This window comes from Macaca nemestrina, chromosome 6 (assembly GCF_043159975.1).
Source record: "Macaca nemestrina isolate mMacNem1 chromosome 6, mMacNem.hap1, whole genome shotgun sequence".
NCBI lineage: Eukaryota > Metazoa > Chordata > Mammalia > Primates > Cercopithecidae > Macaca > Macaca nemestrina.
In genome coordinates this window covers 45,664,442-45,686,446 of record NC_092130.1, presented here as the reverse complement: position 1 = coordinate 45,686,446, position 22,005 = coordinate 45,664,442, and the positions used below count along the sequence as shown (strand labels likewise).

At 43.0% G+C, this 22,005-nt stretch overlaps 2 protein-coding genes and 1 long non-coding RNA gene across 4 annotated transcripts in view; 2 read left to right on the top strand and 1 right to left on the bottom strand.

Annotated features, from left to right (window-relative positions):
- Positions 1 to 3,631, top strand: part of LOC105467255 (SEC24 homolog A, COPII coat complex component) — an 81,600-nt gene extending 77,969 nt beyond the window's left edge. Inside the window, exon 23 of the mRNA XM_071098435.1 lies at positions 376 to 3,631. Within this exon, the coding sequence (XP_070954536.1) occupies positions 376 to 490 (115 nt within the window). The 3' untranslated portion in view covers positions 491 to 3,631. The remainder of the gene's footprint in view (positions 1 to 375) is intronic.
- LOC139363765 (uncharacterized) lies at positions 3,148 to 6,809 on the bottom strand. Its single transcript, XR_011624669.1, has 2 exons — positions 6,672 to 6,809; positions 3,148 to 3,531 (listed from the first exon to the last, which is right to left on the bottom strand). It is a non-coding gene; the product is annotated as an uncharacterized lncRNA (long non-coding RNA).
- LOC105467134 (calcium modulating ligand) lies at positions 6,405 to 21,428 on the top strand. 2 transcript variants are annotated; one of them, XM_011716550.3, is made up of 4 exons: positions 6,413 to 7,215; positions 10,417 to 10,877; positions 14,827 to 14,892; positions 20,809 to 21,428. In XM_011716550.3, exons 1-4 carry the CDS (start codon positions 7,044 to 7,046, stop codon positions 20,998 to 21,000), a joined length of 891 nt encoding a protein of 296 aa, XP_011714852.2. In that variant the 5' UTR covers positions 6,413 to 7,043; the 3' UTR covers positions 21,001 to 21,428. The 2 variants fall into 2 exon arrangements, with proteins under 2 accessions (XP_070954539.1, XP_011714852.2); XM_071098438.1 differs by lacking the exon at positions 14,827 to 14,892 and having other exon boundaries at positions 6,405 to 7,215.
- Positions 21,429 to 22,005: the final 577 nt, after the last annotated feature.

Genomic DNA, 22,005 nt, shown 5'->3' with positions numbered 1-22,005 from the left:
CGAGACTCCGTCTCACAAAAAAAAAAAAAAAAAAAAGAAAAATCCATTCAGTTATTTCCATATCTTGGCTATTGTGATTAATGCTGCAGTGATCATGGAAGTGCAGACATCTCTTTGGTATACTGATTTCAATTCCTTTGGATATAAAGTGGAATTTCTGGATCAACTATCTTAATTCCATCATACACCATAAGCTTTTCCCTTAAACAGCTTGAAATTTACATAATCAACCAAGTATTCTCAGAGAAAGCCTCTAGAAGTAACTGTTTATATAGTAAATGTTATTATGGTTATGAGAAAATCAGAAGCCTTCTGACAAGTCTGTTTATTTTACTGCTACATTTTATCTAAAATTTTTTGCCTTTTATTCCTAAGGGATGAGAGTCCAATGAAAGCAAACTTCCTTCAAAACATGATAGAAGACAGAACAGAATCTGCACTATCATATTATGAATTCCTGTTGCATATACAGCAACAAGTGAATAAATGAATGAATGAAGAAATTTGACTTATTTCTAAGGAACGTCACAATAGTGCAGAATACCTGGAAATGTGTAATACCTTCTTTTTCTATTATGTTTGTGGACTAATGTGATGATTGAGATGTTCTCACTGTGATTTCAACAACCTATAGCAAATAAAAGACCACAGCAGAGAATCAAACATGCAACTCTGAAATACTGTATTTTTCAAATCAGAATATAGCTACATATGATACTTTTTTCTTGCCAATTATGTTTGAGTTGTTATGGATTAAAATAAGACAATATTGCAGAGGCAAAGTACATTTTATAAAATAAAGATTTCTGTGTTCTACATGTATATTTCTCTGAATTTTTGGCTGCTACATTTAAAACCTCACAAGACTGTGTTGCAGGGAAGTTACAAATTCATTGGTAGTGATGTTTTTAAAATAAAAACAATGGGAAGTAAATATAATGTAGGAAAACTAGAATTCATTCCCCACATGTTGTCTGTTTTTTTGTTTTTCTTTTTTAAGGAAGGGAAAGGATCATCATGTTGACTAAAACTAGAGTAAACTAATTCTAGTATAGCTTGAGAAAGATATGAAGAAACACATTCAAGCTTTAAAATCTGTCAGTATTCTTTATACTTGAAGAACAAAGTCACTTTGATTTGAAGTGAGAACTATCAGTAGGTGGTTTTTTGATTTCCCGACGAAGACTTGGACATACTCTCTTAATCTGTAGTGAAAAGAGTTTGAGCTGTCTTCATAAACATTGGGACTGGCAATGATGATAATAGGGAGATAAGAAACTTTAATTATGTTGATCCTTTAAGTGGATTTTGTTTGGTGCATTTCTGCTCTGGGTATGTAATAAAAATGGGGGTTTTTGGTGAAATGAGGGTGAAGAAGTGAAAGGTTTCTAAAGTACTATCCAAATACATCAGTAACATTTTTCTAAAGAGTTTGTTAAATTGGAAGTCACTCATAAGAAATATTTATTCTTGAATATGAAAACCTATTAAAGCATAAATGCTGCTGTTTGATTTGGTGGATATTAAGATTACACAGATCCAACATATTAAAGTTATGAAAGAAACTTGATTTCTGAAAATCCTTAAGAGACTGCTTTCTTGATTCAGCTAGAGAAATATTATAGTCAAAACTATTGAGTGAATTTTGTTTACAAATAGGTGAATTATATTTTGTGTATTTAAAGTGCTGTGACATAGTATGTTTAAGAGTTTGGCTCAGTTTTCACAGATTGATTTTGTCTTATGAATTTCTTAAATATGTTCATGTATAATACTTGATCAAAATATTTTTGGGTTTTTTATTTTGTTTTAATGGGTTAGAAAATGTGTTTACAATCTTGGTCTTATATGATCACCAATGAAATAGTAACTTTCAGGTTTATATCAGTATGAGCTGACTTTAACTGAGTTGTTTGGGATAGGGAAGAAGCAGTCCCTCTACAGTATACAACTACTGCTTGCCAGCTGGATCAAAATAATCGTGTTTTTTTTTTTGTTTTTTTTTTTTTTTTTGAGACGGAGTCTCGCTCTGTCGCCCAGGCTGGAGTGCAGTGGCCGGATCTCAGCTCACTGCAAGCTCCGCCGCCCGGGTTCCCGCCATTCTCCTGCCTCAGCCTCCCGAGTAGCTGGGACTCCAGGCGCCCGCCACCATGCCCGGCTAATTTTTTGTATTTTTTAGTAGAGACGGGGTTTCACCGTGTTAGCCAGGATGGTCTCGATCTCCTGACCTTGTCATCCACCCGCCTCGGCCTCCCAAAGTGCTGGGATTACAGGCGTGAGCCACCGCGCCCGGCAAAATAATCGTGTTTTATGAAAATATCTCCCTTAAGCAGTGTTAAGGTTGGTTTGCAGTGTGTAAGTGGCACATTGAACTGGAAGTTTTCTTGAAAGCGGCTTCATCTATTAAGAAGCAATTTTCAAATTGTAGCAAATTATATTATCCCCTCTTTTAAATAAACAGTCGTTACATGCTGATGTTTCTTAAAATAACTAAAATGTTCCTCTTAATGTGATTTTAAGTGGAGTTATTTGTAGGTCCTTTCTTAATAGTAGTAAAGAATCTTCTAGAGGGAAACATTTGTGCTTTTAGGGATAATCTTCCTTGTGCCTCTCACTACATCCCTAAGTGGGTATGACTCTTGTTATTACCACATGCTTTATTAGTATATTTCACAAATTTACTTTTAAATATTATTTTAGATACTCTGTAACATGTGCAATTCAGAATAATTTTATAACAGGTCATGAAAAACATAACTTTAGTTAGGATTCACAATATTTGTTCTCCACATAATGAGAGAATGAATGAGCCTTTGGAGATACTGATACAAAGCAATTATTTTTTGCAATGTTGAATGTGTTTTTTAATTTGATTCTTTTTTTTTCCCCTGATAGGGCACTACCTGCCATATCATCTTGTATTACTTTTTGATGTAAAGCAACTAATATTTACACTATGCCATATTTTTTTTAATCATAGTTGTAAATTATGAAAGATCCTTGAATTTTCTACAGATCTACAACTACTAATGTAACAGACAAGGGCAATCTTGGTATTTAAATCTGAGCATGGCAGTTCTACCATAAAAAGTACTCTATTTTTCTAATTTCTAGGATTTTTAAAATAACATTTCTGTAAGTCTGACATACTAATAGTCACTCAAGCAGTACCATTTATTTTAGTTTGCATATATTTTCAGTTTTTAATTTAATGTAATGTATTGAGTCTAATAGACTGTTTTGCAATAATTAGAATAAAGATTTATTTCTTCTAATCGAAGATGCATAACAGCTATTATCTAGGGGACCACCAAATGTGATTTCAAGATTTTGTTAACTATTACAAATGTAATCCTTACATAGAAATTTTAATTTTGTAAAGTAGTGTATAATATTGTAATATTAAATTCTTGTTCTCAAATTCAAATATGTATTGATCTTCAATGTGCTGTGTTAAATCTTGCTTCTCTGAAATGTTGGAGACAAGATTTGTCTTCCTTTTTACAGTTTGTAATTTTCACTGTTTTATTCCTGTAAAAAAAAAAAGTCACTTGTAACCCATGCAAACAATCGTTTGATCTGTGCTAACTTATCAACTTGGTTATTCAATAAAGTTAATTGAAAGAGCTTATATATAGTGACTAGTTATCTAAAGTGATATGAGCTTGGTACGGTGGCCCACACCTGTAATCCCAGCAGTTTGGGAGGCCCAGGTGTAAGGATCGCTTGAGGCCTGGAGTTGAAGAACTGTCTGGGCCAGATGGCGAAACCTTGTCTCTACAAAATAGTTTTTAAAAGTAGGCTGGGCGTGGTGGCTCAACGGCTGTAATCTGAGCATTTTGGGAGGCCAAGGCAGGTGGATCACCTGAGGTCAGGAGTTCAAGACCAGCCTGGCCAACATGGTGAAACCCCATTTCTACAAAAAATACAAAAACTTAGCCAGGCATGGTGGCATGTGCCTGTAATCCCAGCTACTCGGGAGACTGAGGCAGGAGAATCACTTGAACCCTGGCCAAGGTTGCAGTGAGCCAAGATCGCGCCACTGCACGCTAGCTTGGGGAACAAGAGCAAAACTCCACCTCAAAAAAAAAAAAAGGGCCAGGCACGGTGGCTCACTCCTGTAATCCCAAAACTTTGAGAGGCTGAGGCAGGCAGATCACCTGAGGTCAGGAGTTCAAGACCACCCTGGCCAACATGGTGAAACCATGTTTCTACTAAAAATACAAAAATTAGCTGGGCATGGTGCTGGGTGCCTGTAATCCTAACTACTTGAGAGTCTGAGGCATGAGAATTGCTTGAATTCGAGAGGCAGAGGTTGCAGGGAGCTGAGATTGTGCCACTGTACTCCAGCCTGGGCGACATAGCGAGACTCTTGTCTCAAAAAAAAAAAAAGGCCAGGCATGGTGGCTCACGCCTGCAATCCCAGCACGTTGGGAGGCCAAGGCAGGTGGATCACAAGGCCAGGAGTTTGAGACCAGCCTGGCCAACATAGTGAAACCCCGTCAGTACTAAAAATACAAAAAATTAGCTGGGCATGGTGGTGGGCACCTGTAACCCCAGCTACTTGGGAGGCTCAGGCAGGAGAACTGCTTGAACCTGGGAAGCAGAGGTTGCAGTGAGCCGAGATCACGCCACCGCACTCCAGCCTGGGTGACAGTGCGAGACTCAGTCTCAAAAAAAAAAAAAAAAAAAAAAAAAAAGTGGCGGGGCATGGTGACTCACGCTTGTAGTCCCAGGTACTCAGGAGACTGAGGCGGGGGAGATCCCTTGAGACTAGGAGTGTGAAACTGCAATGAACCATGATTGTACCACTGCATGCCAGCCAGGGCAAGAAAGCAAGACCCTGTCTCTTTAAGTAAAAAATGACATGAATAACTTGCCAATTACTAAGTAGTGCTATGTTGTGCATCCAAATTATGTCAATGAAAAACTAGTGCTGAAGGTTCTTTAAATAGCCTAAGTAGATGTCTGGGAGGCCATAAACTGAATTCTTGATGCTTGCTCCTCAAGGATAGCTGGGTTTGAAATTCTATATCAAAGGTTATTTTTCCATTTATAATGTTAAGATATTACTCCATTGTCTTCTGTACCCTTGTGTAATGAGATGACTGGCCAGGCGCCCCGTGGCTCATGCCTGTAATCCCAGCACTTTGGGAGGCCGAGGCAGGTGGATCACCTGAGGTTGGGAGTTCGAGACCAGCCTGACCAACATGGAGAAACCCCGTCTTTACTAAAAATACAAAATTAGCTGGGCGTGGTGGCGCATGCCTGTAATTTTTAATAGAGACACGGTTTCACCATGTTGACCAGGCTGGTCTCCAGCTCCTAGCCTCAAGTGATCCACCTGTCTTGGCTTTCATCCTTAATGTTCTATAGTTTTGTTACTGTTGGGTTCTTTTGGTGGTTTTTTGTTTTTTTTAATTTTTCTTTTGAGACGGAGTTTCACTCTTGTTGCCCAGGCTGGAGTGCAATGGCACGATCTCGGCTCAGCGCAACCCCCGCCTCCTGGGTTCAAGCAATTCTCCTGCCTCAGCCTCCCGAGTGGCTGGGATTACAGGCATGCGGCACCACACCGGGCTAATTTTGTATTTTTAGTAGAGACGGGATTTCTCCATGTTGGTCAGGCTGGTCTCGAACTCCCGACCTCAGGTGATCCGCCCGCCTCGGCCTCCCAAAGTGCTGGGATTACAGGCATGAGCCACTGCGCCAGGCCTGTAGTTTATTTTTTTATCCTGCTTGTTATTCAGAGCACACTTTAAAGATCCTTGTCTACAGTTCTGAAAAACTTCAAGCCATTTCCTTTTCAAATATTTGAAAACTGTTCCATAAAATTAATTCTTTCTGGAATAAATTTCTAGTCCAACTTTTAATTCGGCTGTAAGAATTTAAGTGTTGTATTTCTTTTTTTTTTTTTTTTTTTTTTTTTTGAGACGGAGTCTCGCTCTGTCGCCCAGACTGGAGCATCTTTAGCATGCAAGTTGGTCATAAATGATAAGAAGGAAAAAAAATAATATAGCATGCGAGGTGGTCATAAACGACAAGGAGAAAAAATAAGGTGGAGAAGGGGAATGGGGAGTGCTGGCAATTTAGATAGAATGTGCACGAAAGGCTTCACTGGGAAATTCTGATTTGAACAAAAACGCACAAAACGTTAGGAAAGCCTAGGAACACAGCACCCGTATTCTTGGGCGTAGAGAAGTTAAGGATGAGGAACAGGAACCAAGAACAAATCCCAGCGTAAGGCTCCGTTTAAGCGTGGCTCCCTACAAGCGAGGCCGCCGGTCTGTAAACAAGCGACTGCCGCTGCAACCTCCATTTTGCTTCCTGGCACCAAATCTAGGCTGATTATTCACTGCCATCCCTTTCCCACTTCCGGTTTCCTTTCCTCTTCTCTCCTCTCCTCTCCTCTCCCTCTCCTCTCCCTCTCCTCTCTCTTCTCTTCTTTTTTTTCCCCTCGAGACAGAGTCTTGCTCTGTAGCACAGGCTGGAGTGCAGTGGCGCGATCTCGGCTCACTGCAACCTCGGCCTCCTGGGTCCACGCGATTCTCCTGCCTCAGCCTCCCGAGTAGCCGGGATTACGGGCGCGCGCCACCACGCCCGGCTAATTTTTTGTATTTTTAGTAGAGACGGGGGTTTCACCGTGTTGGCCAGGCTAGTCTTGAACTCCTGACCTCGTGATCCGCCCGCCTCGGCCTTCCAAAGTACTAGGATTACAGGCGTGAGCCACCACTCCCGGCCCTGGGTGCTGGTTTTCTTCACCTCCGAGTGAACAGCAGAGGGGTCTGTTGGGTGAGGGCCAGACGAGTTGGGGAGGAATCAGGGCGTCCAGCGCTGCCCTCACTCAAGATGGCGGCCAGAGCCTGGCGCTTCGTCGCGTGGAGCGGCGCTTGCGTGCTTAGCTCACAGGCTCCGGCACCGCGCTCGGGGGAGGGACTATAGTGGGAAGGGGACGCGCGCCTTGCGGCCCGGGCTCTAGTCATCGCCCTCGCCGCGGCGGCCAACACCAGCGCTCCTGCCACCCCTCCCAGACTGTGGACGGGAGGATGGAGTCGATGGCTTTCGCTACCGACGGCGGGGAGAGGCCGGGGGTCCCAGCGGGCTCAGGCCTGTCGGCCTCCCAGCGTCGAGCCGAGCTGCGTCGGAGGAAGCTGCTCATGAACTCCGAACAGCGCATCAACCGGATCATGGGCTTTCACAGGCCCGGGAGCGGCGCGGGTAAGAGCCTCGATTTCCCCTCTGTCTCCCGCCTCTCCCCTTGAATCTTCAGGGTCATTCTTCCCTCTCCCACCTCCACTCCACTGACCTTTTTGACCAAGCCCTGCTCTTTGACTTCCTCTCTGTCCCGCCCCTTCGGTTATATCCCAAGTTCTCATTCCTGAACCCCAGGATGTTCCCCAGTCGCTCCCCTCAATTTTCCTGGAGCCTCGCTGTGAGATTTTCCCCACCCTGCCTGCAGAGCCCTCGCCGTCTCTGCCCAGTTACGTTAACAGCCCCTTTTTTCCTTAGCCACTTCTCGTCTTGAAGGGCGCACGTTGTATCCCCAGACTGTCGTGTCCACTGCTCCCCTTAGGAAGATGGCTTTCCTTGTTAAGGTTCCAAGTGCTTTTCCTTACAGTGCCTTCTGTAGCGTCTACCTTCTTTTGCCTTTTGCTGTGTAACTCTTGTCCGCCCACGTCAGCCTGTCTTTACGGAACTGCCCGCTAGTTCGTCCTACGTGTATCAGGGACTCTGTGGTCATATTCTAGTGTCTGTGTTCAGTGCCCTCAACACTTGTCACCTACGGGCCGGCAAGAAAAGGTGGGAAAAATGAGAGTGAGCATTCTTCAGAGACCCAGCAAGTGCGACGTGCACCTGAGAGTTTCCTCTCCTCACCAGGGGAGATCGATGTCATTGATGTCTGGAACTGCATTTCTAAAGGAGAGCACCTCATTCCTCCCCCAAACATATATCCAATGATTTTATTTTAAAAAAATTTATTTCACGTGAGTATAACTGAACAATTAGCACGCCCTAGTGTTTTTCCACTGTTTCCTTTAGTAATTGGTCTTTAGTCAGTGCTCGCAAGCTCCTTAGATCTTTGTGACTTTTGTTCTGGAAGGCTTTAGGTGTATAGCTCTGCATTTTTAGATAGTTCAAATGAGAGGTAAGAAAAACATTTCAAATTCTTCTAGAACACTAGAAGAAACATTTTTCTATCAGGCTACTTATTCTTAAAGCATTATTTACGATCTTACCCGAGGTACTTTCTTTTTTTCTTTTTTCTTTTTGTTTTTGAGACGAAGTCTCGCTCTGTTGCCCAGGCTGGAGTGCAGTGGTGCGATCTCCGCTCACTGCAAGCTCCGCCTCCTGGGTTCAAGCAATTCTCCTGCCTCAGCCTCCTGAGTAGCTGGGAGTACAGGCACGTGCCACCACGCCCGGATAATTTTTTGTATTTTTATTAGAGACGGAGTTTCACCATGTTGGCCAGGCTGGTCTCAATCTCCTGACCTCGTGATCCGCCTGCCTCGGCCTCCCAAAGTGGTGAGATTACAGGCTTGAGCCACCGCGCCCAGCCGGCACTTTCTATATTTTGTTCTTTTGCTTTGAAAATTTTATGTCTTTAAAGGTTTTGTTTTTTGAGACAAGGTCTCCCTCTGTATCCTTGGCTAGAGTGCAGTGGCATGATCATAGCTTACTGCAGCCTCAAACTCCTGGGCTTAAGCAATCCTGCTACCTCAGCCTCCAGAGTAGCTAGGACCACAGGCGTACACCACAATGCCCGGCTAATTAAAAAAAAAAATTGTGTGTGTGGAGATGGGGGTCTCACTATGTTGCCTAAGCTGGTCTTGAACTTCTGGGCTCAAGTGATCCACCAGCCTTTGCTTCCAAAAGTGCTGGGCTTGGCCGGGCGCGGTGGCTCAAGCCTGTAATCCCAGCACTTTGGGAGGCCGAGATGGGCGGATCACGAGGTCAGGAGATCGAGACCATCCTGGCTAACACGGTGAAACCCCGTCTCTACTAAGAAATACAAAAAATAGCCGGGCGAGGTGGCAGCGCCTGTAGTCCCAGCTACTCGGGAGGCTGAGGCCGGAGAATGGCGTGAACCCGGGAGGCGGAGCTTGCAGTGAGCTGAGATCCGGCCACTGCAATCCAGCCTGGGCTACAGAGCGAGACTCCGTCTCAAAAAAAAAAAAAAAAAAAAAAAAAAAGTGCTGGGCTTACAGGATTACAGGTGTGAGCCATTGTGCCTGGCCTTTTTTTAAAAAAGAAACAAAAAACAAACAAAAAAAACACACCAGAGTAGCATCTTAAAACTGCTGAATTACCTACTAATGGTTGTCTGACCACATAAACAGTAGCTGTGGGATATGCCACACCCTATGCTCATAGGGCACTGGATTCACAAATCTAATTTTAAAATACAGATTTTAAAATGCCTTACTGATTTTATATTTTTAACCAAATAAGCTAAGGCAGGCAATGCAATCATACATCTGGGATATATTATCCATAAAAAGTTGGTCTTTTCAGTTTGCTCAATCTCTGAATATCTTTCCTAGTTGGTCTACTAATCTTATCTCCTACCCATAAAGTTTGAGTTATTTCCTCTGCAGAATACTCATTTTGGGTGATATATTTTGAGGGTGTAGAGGAAGAAACCAACTTTTTTTTTTTTTTTTTTTTGAGACGGAGTCTCGCTCTGTCGCCCGGGCTGGAGTGCAGTGGCCGGATCTCAGCTCACTGCAAGCTCCGCCTCCCGGGTTTACGCCATTCTCCTGCCTCAGCCTCCCGAATAGCTGGGACTACAGGCGCCCGCCACCTCGCCCGGCTAGTTTTTTGTATTTTTTTTAGTAGAGACGGGGTTTCACCGTGTTAGCCAGGATGGTCTCGATCTCCTAACCTCGTGATCCGCCCGCCTCGGCCTCCCAGAGTGCTGGGATTACAGGTTTGAGCCACCGCGCCCGGCTTTTTTTTTTTTTTTTTTTAAGTCTCGCTCTGTCGCCAGGCAGATGCAGACGGAGTGCAGTGGCGCAATCTCGGCTCATGGCAACCTCTGCCTCCCGGGTTTCAAGCGATTCTCCTGCCTCAGCCAGAGTAGCTGGGACTACAGACAGCTGGGACTGCAGGCACATGCCACCACACCCAGCTAATTTTTGTATTTTTAGTAGCGACGGAGTTTCACCATGTTGGCTAGGATAGTCTCAATCTCTTGACCTCATGATGCACCCACCTCAGCCTCCCAAAGTGTTGGGATTACAGGCGTGAGCCACTGTGCCTGGCCGAAACCAGCTTTTCTTTAATGCAGAATCAATATTTATTTATTTTGATTCAGAGACTGCTGAGTTCTAGCTGCAACAGCATATTTTAAAACATAAACATGTAAGGTGTTTGCCAGTATGTAATAAATACATAAGGCTTTTAAATTTCTTTTCTCAGAAGAAGAAAGTCAAACAAAATCAAAGCAGCAGGACAGTGATAAACTGAACTCCCTCAGCGTTCCTTCAGTTTCAAAACGAGTAGTGCTGGGTGATTCAGTCAGTACAGGAACAACTGACCAGCAGGGTGGTGTGGCCGAGGTAAAGGGGACCCAACTGGGAGACAAATTGGACTCTTTCATTAAACCACCTGAGTGCAGTAATGATGTCAACCTTGAGCTCCGGCAGCGAAACAGAGGGGACTTGACAGCGGACTCAGTCCAGAGGGGTGCCCGCCATGGCCTAGAGCAGTACCTTTCCAGATTCGAAGAAGCAATGAAGCTAAGGAAACAGCTGATTAGTGAAAAACCCAGTCAAGAGGATGGAAGTACAACAGAAGAATTTGACTCTTTTCGAATATTTAGATTGGTGGGATGTGCTCTTCTTGCTCTTGGAGTCAGAGCTTTTGTTTGCAAATACTTGGTAAGAAAAGATCTGTAAATTATTAACTAACTTAATGGAAAATGCAAAATGTTAATAATTATGAGTGCTTTTGACCCATAGAAGTCATTGCCAAAATTAATATCTACCGGATCCATGTGGCTGTTTGAAGATACGTTATTAACTTTGCTATTCATCTTATAGAATGAAGTGTTCTGGTTAAATACAGAGCCTAATAATTATTGTTGGTCCTCCATATCAGTTGGTTCTGCACCCTATGTGGATTCAACCAACTGTGGATTGAAAGTATTTGGATTGGCCGGGCGCGGTGGCTCAAGCCTGTAATCCCAGCACTCTGGGAGGCCGAGACGGGTGGATCACGAGGTCAGGAGATCGAGACTATCCTGGCTAACACGGTGAAACCCCGTCTCTACTAAAAAAAATACAAAAAAACTAGCCAGGCGATGTGGCGGACGCCTGTAGTCCCAGCTACTCGGGAGGCTGAGGCAGGAGAATGGCGTGAACCCGGGAGGCGGAGCTTGCAGTGAGCTGAGATCCGGCCACTGCACTCCAGCCTGGGCGACAGAGCGAGACTCCGTCTCAAAAAAAAAAAAAAAAAAAAGAAAGTATTTGTATTTGGATTTAGCCGGGCGTGGTGGTGCACGCTTGTAATCCCAGTTACTTGGGAGGCTGAGGCAGGAGAATTGCTTGAATCCGGCAGGAAGAGGTTGCAGTGAGCCAGGATAATGCCACTGCACTCCAGCCTGGGTGACAGAGTGAGACCCTCCCTGTCTCAAAAATAATATGTATGTGTATATATTTGGGGAAAAAATAATACAATAATAACAAATAATAAATAATACAAATAAAGGCCGGGTGCGGTGGCTCAAGCCTGTAATCCCAGCACTTTGGGAGGCCGAGACGGGCGGATCACAAGGTCAGGAGATCAAGACTATCCTGGCTAACCCGGTGAAACCCCATCTCTACTAAAAAATACAAAAAACTAGCCGGGCGAGGTGGCGGGCGCCTGTAGTCCCAGCTACTCGGGAGGCTGAGGCAGGAGAACCGTGTGAACCTGGGAGGCGGAGCTTGCAGTGATCTGAGATCTGGCCACTGCACTCCAGCCTGGGCCACAGAGCGAGACTCCGTCTCAAAAAAAAATAAATAAATAAATAAATAATACAAATAAAAACAGTATAACAACTATTTACATTGTATTAGGCATAAAAAAATCTAGAAATGATTTCAAGTATATGGGAGGAATTGAGTAGGTTATATGCAAATACTATGCCATTTTATATAAGGGACTTGAGCATCTGTCAGGAGGAACCTGGTACCAGTCCTCTGCAGATACTGAGGGATGACTGTACTGAAACCCTTTTTTCATGCTACGGACCCTTCTCATTGCTTTGCATATATTAATTCATCTAATCCTCATTCTTATGAACTTGGTATTATTTGAATCCATTGGGAAATGAAGACTCAGAGAGGTTAAATCATTTGCCGAAGGTCACACAGCTACTAAGTGATGCTGGGATTAAACCTTAGCAGTTTCATTCTTTAACCAAAGGGTTAAGTGCTTTACATATATATATATACTGTATATTATCAATTTTCAAATAATTTGAAATAGTAAAATGCAGTTCCTGTGGTCCTGAATATGAGGTAAATTTCCTATGGTTCAGAAGACATTTCAGCATTTCTTTTTTTTTTTTTTTTTCTTTGAGACGGAGTCTCGCTCTGTCGCCCAGGCTGGAGTGCAGTGGCCGGATCTCAGCTCACTGCAAGCTCCGCCTCCCGGGTTTATGCCATTCTCCTGCCTCAGCCTCCCGAGTAGCTGGGACTACAGGCGCCCGCCACCTCGCCCGGCTAGTTTTTTGTATTTTTTTTAGTAGAGACGGGGTTTCACCGTGTTAGCCAGGATGGTCTCGATCTCCTGACCTCGTGATCCACCCGTCTCGGCCTCCCAAAGTGCTGGGATTACAGGCTTGAGCTACCGCGCCCGGCCAGCATTTCTTAATGTAGTGTCATAATGAGTCCATTTTGGTTGTACCATGATGTGGTCATTTTGTTTTACAGTATATTGAAGAATACAGAAAAGCATAGCTCATAGTTCAGTGTCTTGCACTGAGGTTTTTCCATTCAGTAGACATTTTAGGTATATGTAGCAGGCACATAAATAAATTATCCAGATAATTAAAGTTTATATCATTAAGCAAAACAGTTTTTTTTTTTTTTTTTTTTTTGAGATGGAGTTTCTGTCGCCTAGGCTGGAGTGCAGTGGTGCAATCTCGGCTCACTGCAATGTCCACCTCCTGGGTTCAAGTGATTCTCCTGCCTTAGCCTCCTGAGTAGCTGGGACTACAGGCACGTGCCACCATGCACGGCTAATTTTTTGTATTTTTAGTAGAGACGGGGTTTCATCGTGTTAGCCAGGATGGTCTCGATGTCGTGACCTCGTGATCTGCCCACCACGGCCTCCCAAAGTGCTGGGATTACAGGCGTGAGCCACCGTGCCTGGCCTAAAATCTATTTTTATGCAGATGTTTTCATAAATAGAACCTGTTGAACAGATTTTATTTGTTTTTCCTTGATAATAACTTGTCAACATAGTTTGCTATAATGCAAAGATCCGTGATGCTTTCAGCATTTAATGAGCTGCCTCTTTTTTGTCTCTATCTGAAGGGCTCTGTGCTTTCATGCTTTTAATGTTATGCCTATTTTTGTGTGAATTTTTTTGTTTTGGTTTTCTGGGTTTTGTTGCTATCAGAGTTTCAACTGTTTCTTACTGCTGTCACCATACTGCCATCTAGTAATGTTTGCTCCTTCACTCGCTTCTTAATGGTTTCATTTTAAAAGTAGTTATGAGGGGCTGGGCACAGTGGCTCACGCCTGTAATCCCACCATGCCCAGCTAATTTTTTAGTAGAGATAGGGTTTCACCTTGTCAGCCAGGATGGTCGTCTCGATCTCTTGACCTCGTGATCCGCCCATCTCTGCTTCCCAAAGTGCTAGGATTACAGGCATGAGCCACCATGCCCAGCCAAGCATTTAGTTTTGTTGTTGTTTAAAACGTTTTAGAGATAGGATCTTGCTGTGGTGCCCAGGCTGGACTAGAACTTCTGGGCTCAAGCAGTCCTCCTGCCTCAGCCTTCTGCATAGCTGGAAGAATGCCGTCTATTTTGAGTGCTGGGCCTTGTCTGTGTGCTTCCTGGATGTCAATTAATTCCCTCTGGGTGACGGAGATGTTACTGCATGATGTGTTAAACATCTGTCACTATTTAATACTTTAAATAATTTAAAAGATGAGTTTTTATGAGAGAAGACAGTTTTGGGGACACTAAAAGAATGTGAAAGAATTGTATGACCTGAGAAACATATTTTATGTTAGGAAATCAAATCTTTTATTTTCTTCACCCTTCTGAGGAAACAAGATTACTTTTAACCATTAAAATTACTATTTTATGGGAGACTGAGGCAGGAGAATTGCTTGGACCCAGGAGGCAGAGGTCACAGTGAGCCGAGATTGCGTCACTGCACTCCAGCCTGGGCGACAGAGTGAGACTCCGTCTTAAAAAAAAAAAAGTAATTGCCAGGCGAAGTGACTCACACCTGTAATCCCAGCATGTTGGGAGTCCGAGGTGGGTTGATCACATGAGGTCAGGAGTTCTAGACCATCCTGGCCAACATGGTGAAACCCTGTCTCTACTAAAAATACAAAAATTAGCCAGGCATGGTGGCGGGCGCTTGTAACCCCATCTACTTGGAAGGCTGAGGCACCAGCATCACTTGAACCTGGGAGGTGGATGTTGCTGTGAACCAAGATCGTGCCACTGCACTCAGACTGGGTGACAGAGGAAGACTCTGTCTCAAAAAATAATAATAACAATTTTTTTTACAGCTTGTGCTTGGAATTTTATAGCTGCTGTTTGATTTATTGTAATTTGAATGATTATGTTGGAAATATTTAATTTTATCTTCTATCTTCACAGTCCATATTTGCTCCATTTCTTACTTTGCAACTTGCGTACATGGGATTATACAAATATTTTCCCAAGGTAAATTAATTTTTTTTCTAAATTTTGATGATGTGTTTGGATTGATTTATGACTAGCTAATTGAAGGAACTTAAAAATGTTAGTCCTACTTATGGTCTGATTCAGTGCTACTCAAAGTGTGGTTTGCCCACTTATCTCTAAACTATGTGTTTGTGTTTGTGATGCATTAAGTTCAAAAAATGAGTAATTGGCCGGGTGCGGTCGTTCACGCCTGTAATTCCCACACTCTGAGAGGCTGAGGTGGGTGGATCACCTGAGGTCAGGAGTTCAAGACCAGCCTGGCCAACATGGTGAAACTCCATCTCTACTAGAAATACAAAAATTAGCCAGGTATGGTGATGCACACCTGTAATTCCAGCTCCTCAGGAGGCTGAGGCAGGAGAATTGCTCCAACCCAGGAGTCAGAGGTTGCAGTGAGCCAAGATTGTGCCACTGCACTATTCCAGCCTGGGCGACAGGGTGAGACTCTGTCTCAAAAAAAAAAAGAGTAATTGGAAACTTTTATAGCAATTTGACATTGCCATAACATTGTTATTCTGTTTTACAAAAATATTGGTCTATTGTGAATTGAGGTCCTTCATGAAAGAGTGTGAATAGTACTTGTTTAAGAAAAGTATTAGGCCGGCGCGGTGGCTCAAGCCTGTAATCCCAGCACTTTGGGAGGCCGAGACGGGCGGATCACGAGGTCAGGAGATCGAGAGACGATCCCGGCTAACACGGTGAAACCCCGTCTCTACTAAAAAATACAAAAAAATAGCCGGGCGAGGTGGCGGCGCCTGTGGTCCCAGCTACTTGGGAGGCTGAGGCAGGAGAATGGCGGGAACCCGGGAGGCGGAGCTTGCAGTGAGCTGAGATCCGGCCACTGCACTCCAGCCTGGGCGACAGAGCGAGACTCCGTCTCAAAAAAAAAAAAAAAAAAAAAAGAAAAGTATTAAATTTAATTAGTAAATTTAGTAATTCATTTTGTCTGTAATAAAGGAAATTTAAAAACGGATTTTTTTTTTTTTTTTTTTTTTTTTTTTTTTTTTTTTGAGACGGAGTCTCGCTCTGTCGCCCAGGCTGGAGTGCAGTGGCCGGATCTCAGCTCACTGCAAGCTCCGCCTCCCAGGTTCCCGCCATTCTCCTGCCTCAGCCTTCCGAGTAGCTGGGACCACAGGCGCCGCCACCTCGCCCGGCTATTTTTTTGTATTTTTTAGTAGAGACGGGGTCTCACCGTGTTAGCCGGGATCGTCTCTCGATCTCCTGACCTCGTGATCCGCCCATCTCGGCCTCCCAAAGTGCTGGGATTACAGGCTTGAGCCACCGCGCCCGGCCTAAAAACGGATTTGATTATCTCATTGTACTTCATATTGGACACTTAATAGCAGTGCACTTTATCTCCAGTGTTTAGGGCCTGATATTTGCAATAAATATGTGACAAATATTGCAGAACAGAATGATGTTGAGAGTCATTGTTTACCTGGCCTGCTTGACTAAGGATATATACAGTTTTATGAGGCTTGGCTTGCTTGACATAGGCGATAGCCTAACTAGTGTGATCAAGTTTTGTGGGAGCTTTTTGCTGGAAAAATGGCTACTTGGCTGTTTATGTGTTATATTTAATGGGCTGACAGACCTGTGCATGATTTTAATGGATTTGAAGCATTTGTATTTTTGAAGGGTCAAATAGGTCAAATACAAGAAGTAAAAGAGTAAATAACTTTGTAATTTTAATTGAAGCATTTGTTTAGAAATTCACCTTTGAGGCTGGGCTTGGTGGCTCATGCCCTAATCCCAGCACTTTGGGAGGCTGAGGCGGGTGGATCACCTCAGGTCAGGAGTTCGAGACCAGCCTGGCCAACGTGGCAAAACTCCGTCTCTACTAAAAATATAAAAATTACCCAGGTGTGGTTGTGGGCGCCTGCAATCCCAGCTACTTGGGAGGCGAGGCAGGAGAATCACTTGAACCCGGGAGGCAGAGGTTGTGGTGAGCCAAGATCGCGCCATTGCACTTCAGCCTGGGTAACAGAGCAAAACTCCGTCTCAAAAAAAAAAAATTGTATCTATTCAGAATGAAGATGCTCTCAATGTACTGATAATGGTAAACTCTCCAAGAAATATTGAGAGAAAAAAAATTCAGAATAGAATCTATACTAATTTCTTTTTGAAAATAAAAAATGTATTACTTGATTTTGCTTATATATGCATAAACAAATAATATACATGAAATTATTAACAATACTTATGTGTGTGATAGAGATGTATATATGGGTACTCTGTAAATGGAAGAGAGAAAATGGAGACTTTATATATTCTCCCAACATAATAGCATTTTGTTATAGCAGGGTTTTTTTGCTTGTTTGTTTTTGAGACAGAGTCTCACTCTGTTGCCCAGGCTGGAGTGCAGGGTACAATCTCAGCTCACTGCAGTCTCTGCCTCCTGGGTTCATTCTCCTGCCTCAGCCTCCCAAGTAGCTGTGACTACAGGTGTGAGTGACCACACCCACCTAATTTTTGTATTTTTAGTAGAGACGGGGTATCACTGTGTTGGTCAGGCTGATCTGGAACTCCCAGCCTCAGGTGATCTGCCCGCCTGGGCCTTCCAAAGTGCAGAGATTACAGGCATGAGCCACCACACCTGGCCTGTTATAACAGTTTTTAAACACAAAAGTTGGCTGGGTGTGGTGCCTCACACCTGTAATACCAGCACTTTGGAAGGCCATGGTGGGCAGATCACCTGAGGCTGGGAGTTCCTGACCAGCCTGGCCAACATCGTGAAACCGTATGTCTACTGAAAATACAAAAATTAGCTTGGCATGGTGGTACAGACCTGTAATCCCAGCTACTTGAAGTCTGAGGCAGGAGAATTGCTGGAACCCGGGTGGCAGAATTTACAGTGAGCCAAGATAGCGCCACTGCACTCCTGGGCGACAGAGCAAGACTGTCTCAAAAATAAATAAACACAAAAGTTGAAAGAATTGTGCCGTGAACACCCATTTATATAATACCACCTAGATTCTACAAGTAGCATCTTATTATATTACGTATCTATCAGATTTTTAGTTTTCAAACCCAAGATAATCTCTGTAAAGATTTTCCATCAAATTTTTCTTGATGCATTTCAAAGTATGTTGTAGGTGTACACATCGGTATACCTCACCCCTCTTACATAACATTAACTTACAATTTACTGTTTTAAGGTTCTTTTTTTAAGTAAAAAAAAAAAATTTTTTTAGATGTAGTCTCACTTTGTTACCAGGCTGGAGTGCAGTGGGCACAATCTTGGCTCACTGCAACCTCTGCCTCCCAGGTTCAAGCGATTCTCCCACCTCAGCCTCCCAAATAGCTGGGACTACAGGCACGTGCCACCAAGCCCAGCTAATTTTTGTATTTTTAGTAGAGACAGGGTTTCACCATGTTGAGCAGGATGGTCTCTCTCTTTTTTTTTTTTTTTTTTTTTGAGATGGAGTCTTGCTCTTTGGCCAGACTGGAGTGCAATAGCATGATCTTGCTCACTGCAACCTCTGCGTCCTAGGTTCAAGTGATTCCCCTGCCTCAGCCTCCCAAGTAGCTGGGATTACAGGCATATGCCACCACACCCAGCTAATTTTTTGTATTTTAGTAGAGACGGGGTTTCACCATGTTGGCCAAGACAATCTTGATCTCCTGACCTTGTGATCTGCCCACCTCAGCCTCCCAAAGTGCTGTAATTACAGGCATGAGCCACTGTGCCCAGCTGGTCTCTGGTCTCTATCTCTTGACCTTGTGATTCGCCCACCTCCACCTTCCAAAGTGCTGCGATTACAGGTGTGAGCCGCCGCGCCCGGCCTTTTTTAGGTAAAATTTTAAGGTAAAATTAGTTCTGAGGCCGGGCGCAGTGGTTCATGCCTGTAATCCCAGCATTTTGGGAGGCCGAGATGGGCGGATCACCTGAAGTCAGGAGTTCAAGACCAGCCTGGCCAACATGGTGAAACCCCATCTCTACAAAAATTTGCCAGGCATGATGGTTGGGTACCTATAATCCCAGCTACTGGGGAGGCTGAGGTGGGAGAATCGCTTGAACCCAGAAGGTGGAGGTGGCGGTGGGCCGAGATCCTGCCATTGCACTCCAGCCTGAGCAACAGAGCGAGACTACGTCTCAAAAAAAAAGGAAAAAAAAAATTAGTTCTAATATGAAGACTAGGTTACCAGCATAATTAATTGATTGTTTGAAATGCTCTTCTTAATTGTACCATTTGATACGTTTGACATCCTGTGAAACCCATACCTCTTTCAAGGTTTATAACTTTGCTGTCACCCCAAGAGTTTCCTTCATGCTCCTTTCCAGGCAGTCCCAGTCCCTATACCCCAAAGATCTTTTTCCCACCATAGATTAGTTGTGTCTGGCATAGTAATTCATATAAGTGGGATCATTCTTGATTTTACTTTTTTCTGCATGCCTTCTTTTATTCTGCATGATATTTTTGAGATTTATCCATGTTGGATAAATCAGTAGTTAATTTCTTTTTTTTTTCTTGGCTCAATAATACTCCATTGTATGACTGTATCCATTTATCTAGTCTCCTGTAGATGGACATCTTGGTTGTTTTCAGTTTTGGGTTATTACGACTAAGAGCTTCCTTGTATGAGGCTTTTTGTGAGCATAAGCTTTCATTTCTCTTAGGTAACTATAGGTTTTTATATTAAAAAAATTTTTAAACCATATGATTGGATTTTGTGATAATAAAGAAAAATTCTGCTTTTTTTTTTTTTAAGAGGGAGTCTCGCTCTGTCGCCCAGACTGGAGTTCAGTGGCGCGATCTCGGCTCATTGCAACCTCCACGTTGTGGATTCAGGCAATTCTCCTGCCTCAGGCTCCTGAGTAGCTGGGACTACAGGCACCCACCACCGTGCCCGGCTATTTTTTGTATTTTAGTAGAGACAGGGTTTCACCATGTTGGTCAGGCTGGTCTCAATCTCCTGACCTCGTGAGCTGCCCGCCTTGGCCTCTCAAAGTGTCAGGATTACAAGTGTGAGCCACTGCACCCAGCCCAGTCTTGCTATTAAAAGTTTTTTGAAAATGTCATCTTGGAAGCATGACATAAATAATAATTTATTATATATACAGTACAATATAAAAACAAGAATATATTATACAATATAAATATAAAATATACAGTACAATATAAAATAATATAAAATATAAATTTTATATATTAAAGCAGTACAATATAAAAAGAAATATTACTAGACAGGACATAAATAACTGCTAAATGACTGACATGGATAATGTGTGACGTAGGAGCTCACAGGAGATATAAATTACTCCAGTGTTTTATGTAAATAAAGCACAAGGAGGACTTCAGGGGAAGTAGAATTAAAAACAGGCCTTCAGGCCAAGTGCAGTCTCTAATCCCAGCACTTTGGGAGGCTGAGGCTAGCTGATGGCTTCAGCTTACAAGTTTAAGACCACCCTGGGAAACATAGGAAGACTGTTTCTACAACAGATAACAAAAATTAGCTGAGCGTGCGCCTGTGGTCCCACCTACTCGGGAGGCTGAGGTGTCTCTACTAAAAATATGAAAATTAGCCAGGCGTGGTGGCAAGCGCCTGTAATCCCAGTTACTCAGGAAGCAGAGGCAGGAGAATCACTTGAACCCGGGAGGCGGAGGTTGCAGTGAGCCGAGATCGAGCCATTGCACTCCAGCCTGGGCGACAGAACGAGACTGTCTCAAAAAAAAAAAAAAAAAGCAAGACTGATAATCTGCTATTGTCTAGCAGTTTGAAGATTTACATATTATGTGCTCAGTAAATGTTGGTATATTACTGATTGTTTTAAAATATCATTAACAGTTTTTAAATCATTTAGGTTGAAAATAGCAGTATTGATTATGTTTGTATAGAGCTTATGTAGTCTGCTGAAACTTTGAAGATTAATTTGAGTCTTTCTCTACACAGAGTGAAAAGAAGATAAAGACAACAGTACTAACAGCTGCACTTTTATTATCGGGAATTCCTGCTGAAGTGATAAATCGATCAATGGATACCTATAGCAAAATGGGCGAAGTCTTCACAGATCTCTGTGTCTACTTTTTCACCTTTATCTTCTGTCATGAACTGCTTGATTATTGGGGCTCTGAAGTACCATGAAGCCTGCAGAACTGAGAAGGAGAAGCTTACAAAAAAAAAAAAAATCCTCTTTTATATTGCAGTGTCTCTAAAGGAGGCAAATTAGTTTACACCTTCATGTAATTATTTTACTTTAGGGGTTGCAAAACTACTTTATTAGAAATAGAATGGCAGATTCTCTGATTTAAAAGGGCTGAGTTTGTATTATTACTGATATGAAGAACAGAGTACCAATGTCATTAATTGATTTTTCTTGTTTAATCAGAATCCTTATTCTGTACCTTTCCTCTAACTTCTCAGATTTGTAATTCTTTTTTGGGAGCTGAACTAGTGCTTTTAGGAGAACAGATAAACGTAGTCTCAGCCAGCCCTAGAGACTGCTTCTTGTATTTGTGTCATTCTGTCCTGAGAAATGAAGTCATCTGAAAAATAAAATGAAAGAAACTGAATTGTCTAATGTTAAGTCTGCACATTGTAACTTTTCTTGTTGAGTTAGTATCTTAATTTTTACTCCAGCACAAGTATTTAATCAAAGAAATGATTCATACATGTGAAATTGGAAGGTATTTACAAAATTTTTATTGCTGTATACTAAACTCAGAATTGGAACTTTTTGCTTTTGAGTTTTCACTTTTTAGAAGTATGTTTTAAGCAAGCAAAAACAAAATGGGATGTGAAGAATTGAAGCAAGCAACCCAATAGCATAGATGTCCTTTTCCCCCCAAATATGGTCTAGATGAGTTACTATAAACATCGTTTTTATTTTTTTGAGATGGAGTTTTGCTCTTGTTGCCCAGGCTAGAGTGCAATGGTGCTATCTTGGCTCAACGCAACCTCCGCCTCCCTGGTTCAAGGGATTCTCCTGTCTCAGCCTCCTGAGTAGCTGGGATTACAGGCATGCGCCACCACGACCGGCTGATTTTTGAATTTTTAGTAGAGATGGGGTTTCTCCATGTTGGTCAGGCTGGTCTCGAACTTCTGACCTCAGCTGATCCGCCCACCTCGGCCTCCCAAAGTACTGGGATT

Bases quoted from the DNA above. Each gene is read 5' to 3' on its own strand.
- LOC105467134 (XM_011716550.3), top strand. From the start codon at position 7,044: ATGGAGTCGATGGCTTTCGCTACCGACGGCGGGGAGAGGCCGGGGGTC. The intron at 7,216-10,416 runs GTAAGAGCCTCG...TTCTTTTCTCAG, and splicing joins CAGGCCCGGGAGCGGCGCGG to AAGAAGAAAGTCAAACAAAA. The intron at 14,893-20,808 runs GTAAATTAATTT...TTCTCTACACAG, and splicing joins TATACAAATATTTTCCCAAG to AGTGAAAAGAAGATAAAGAC.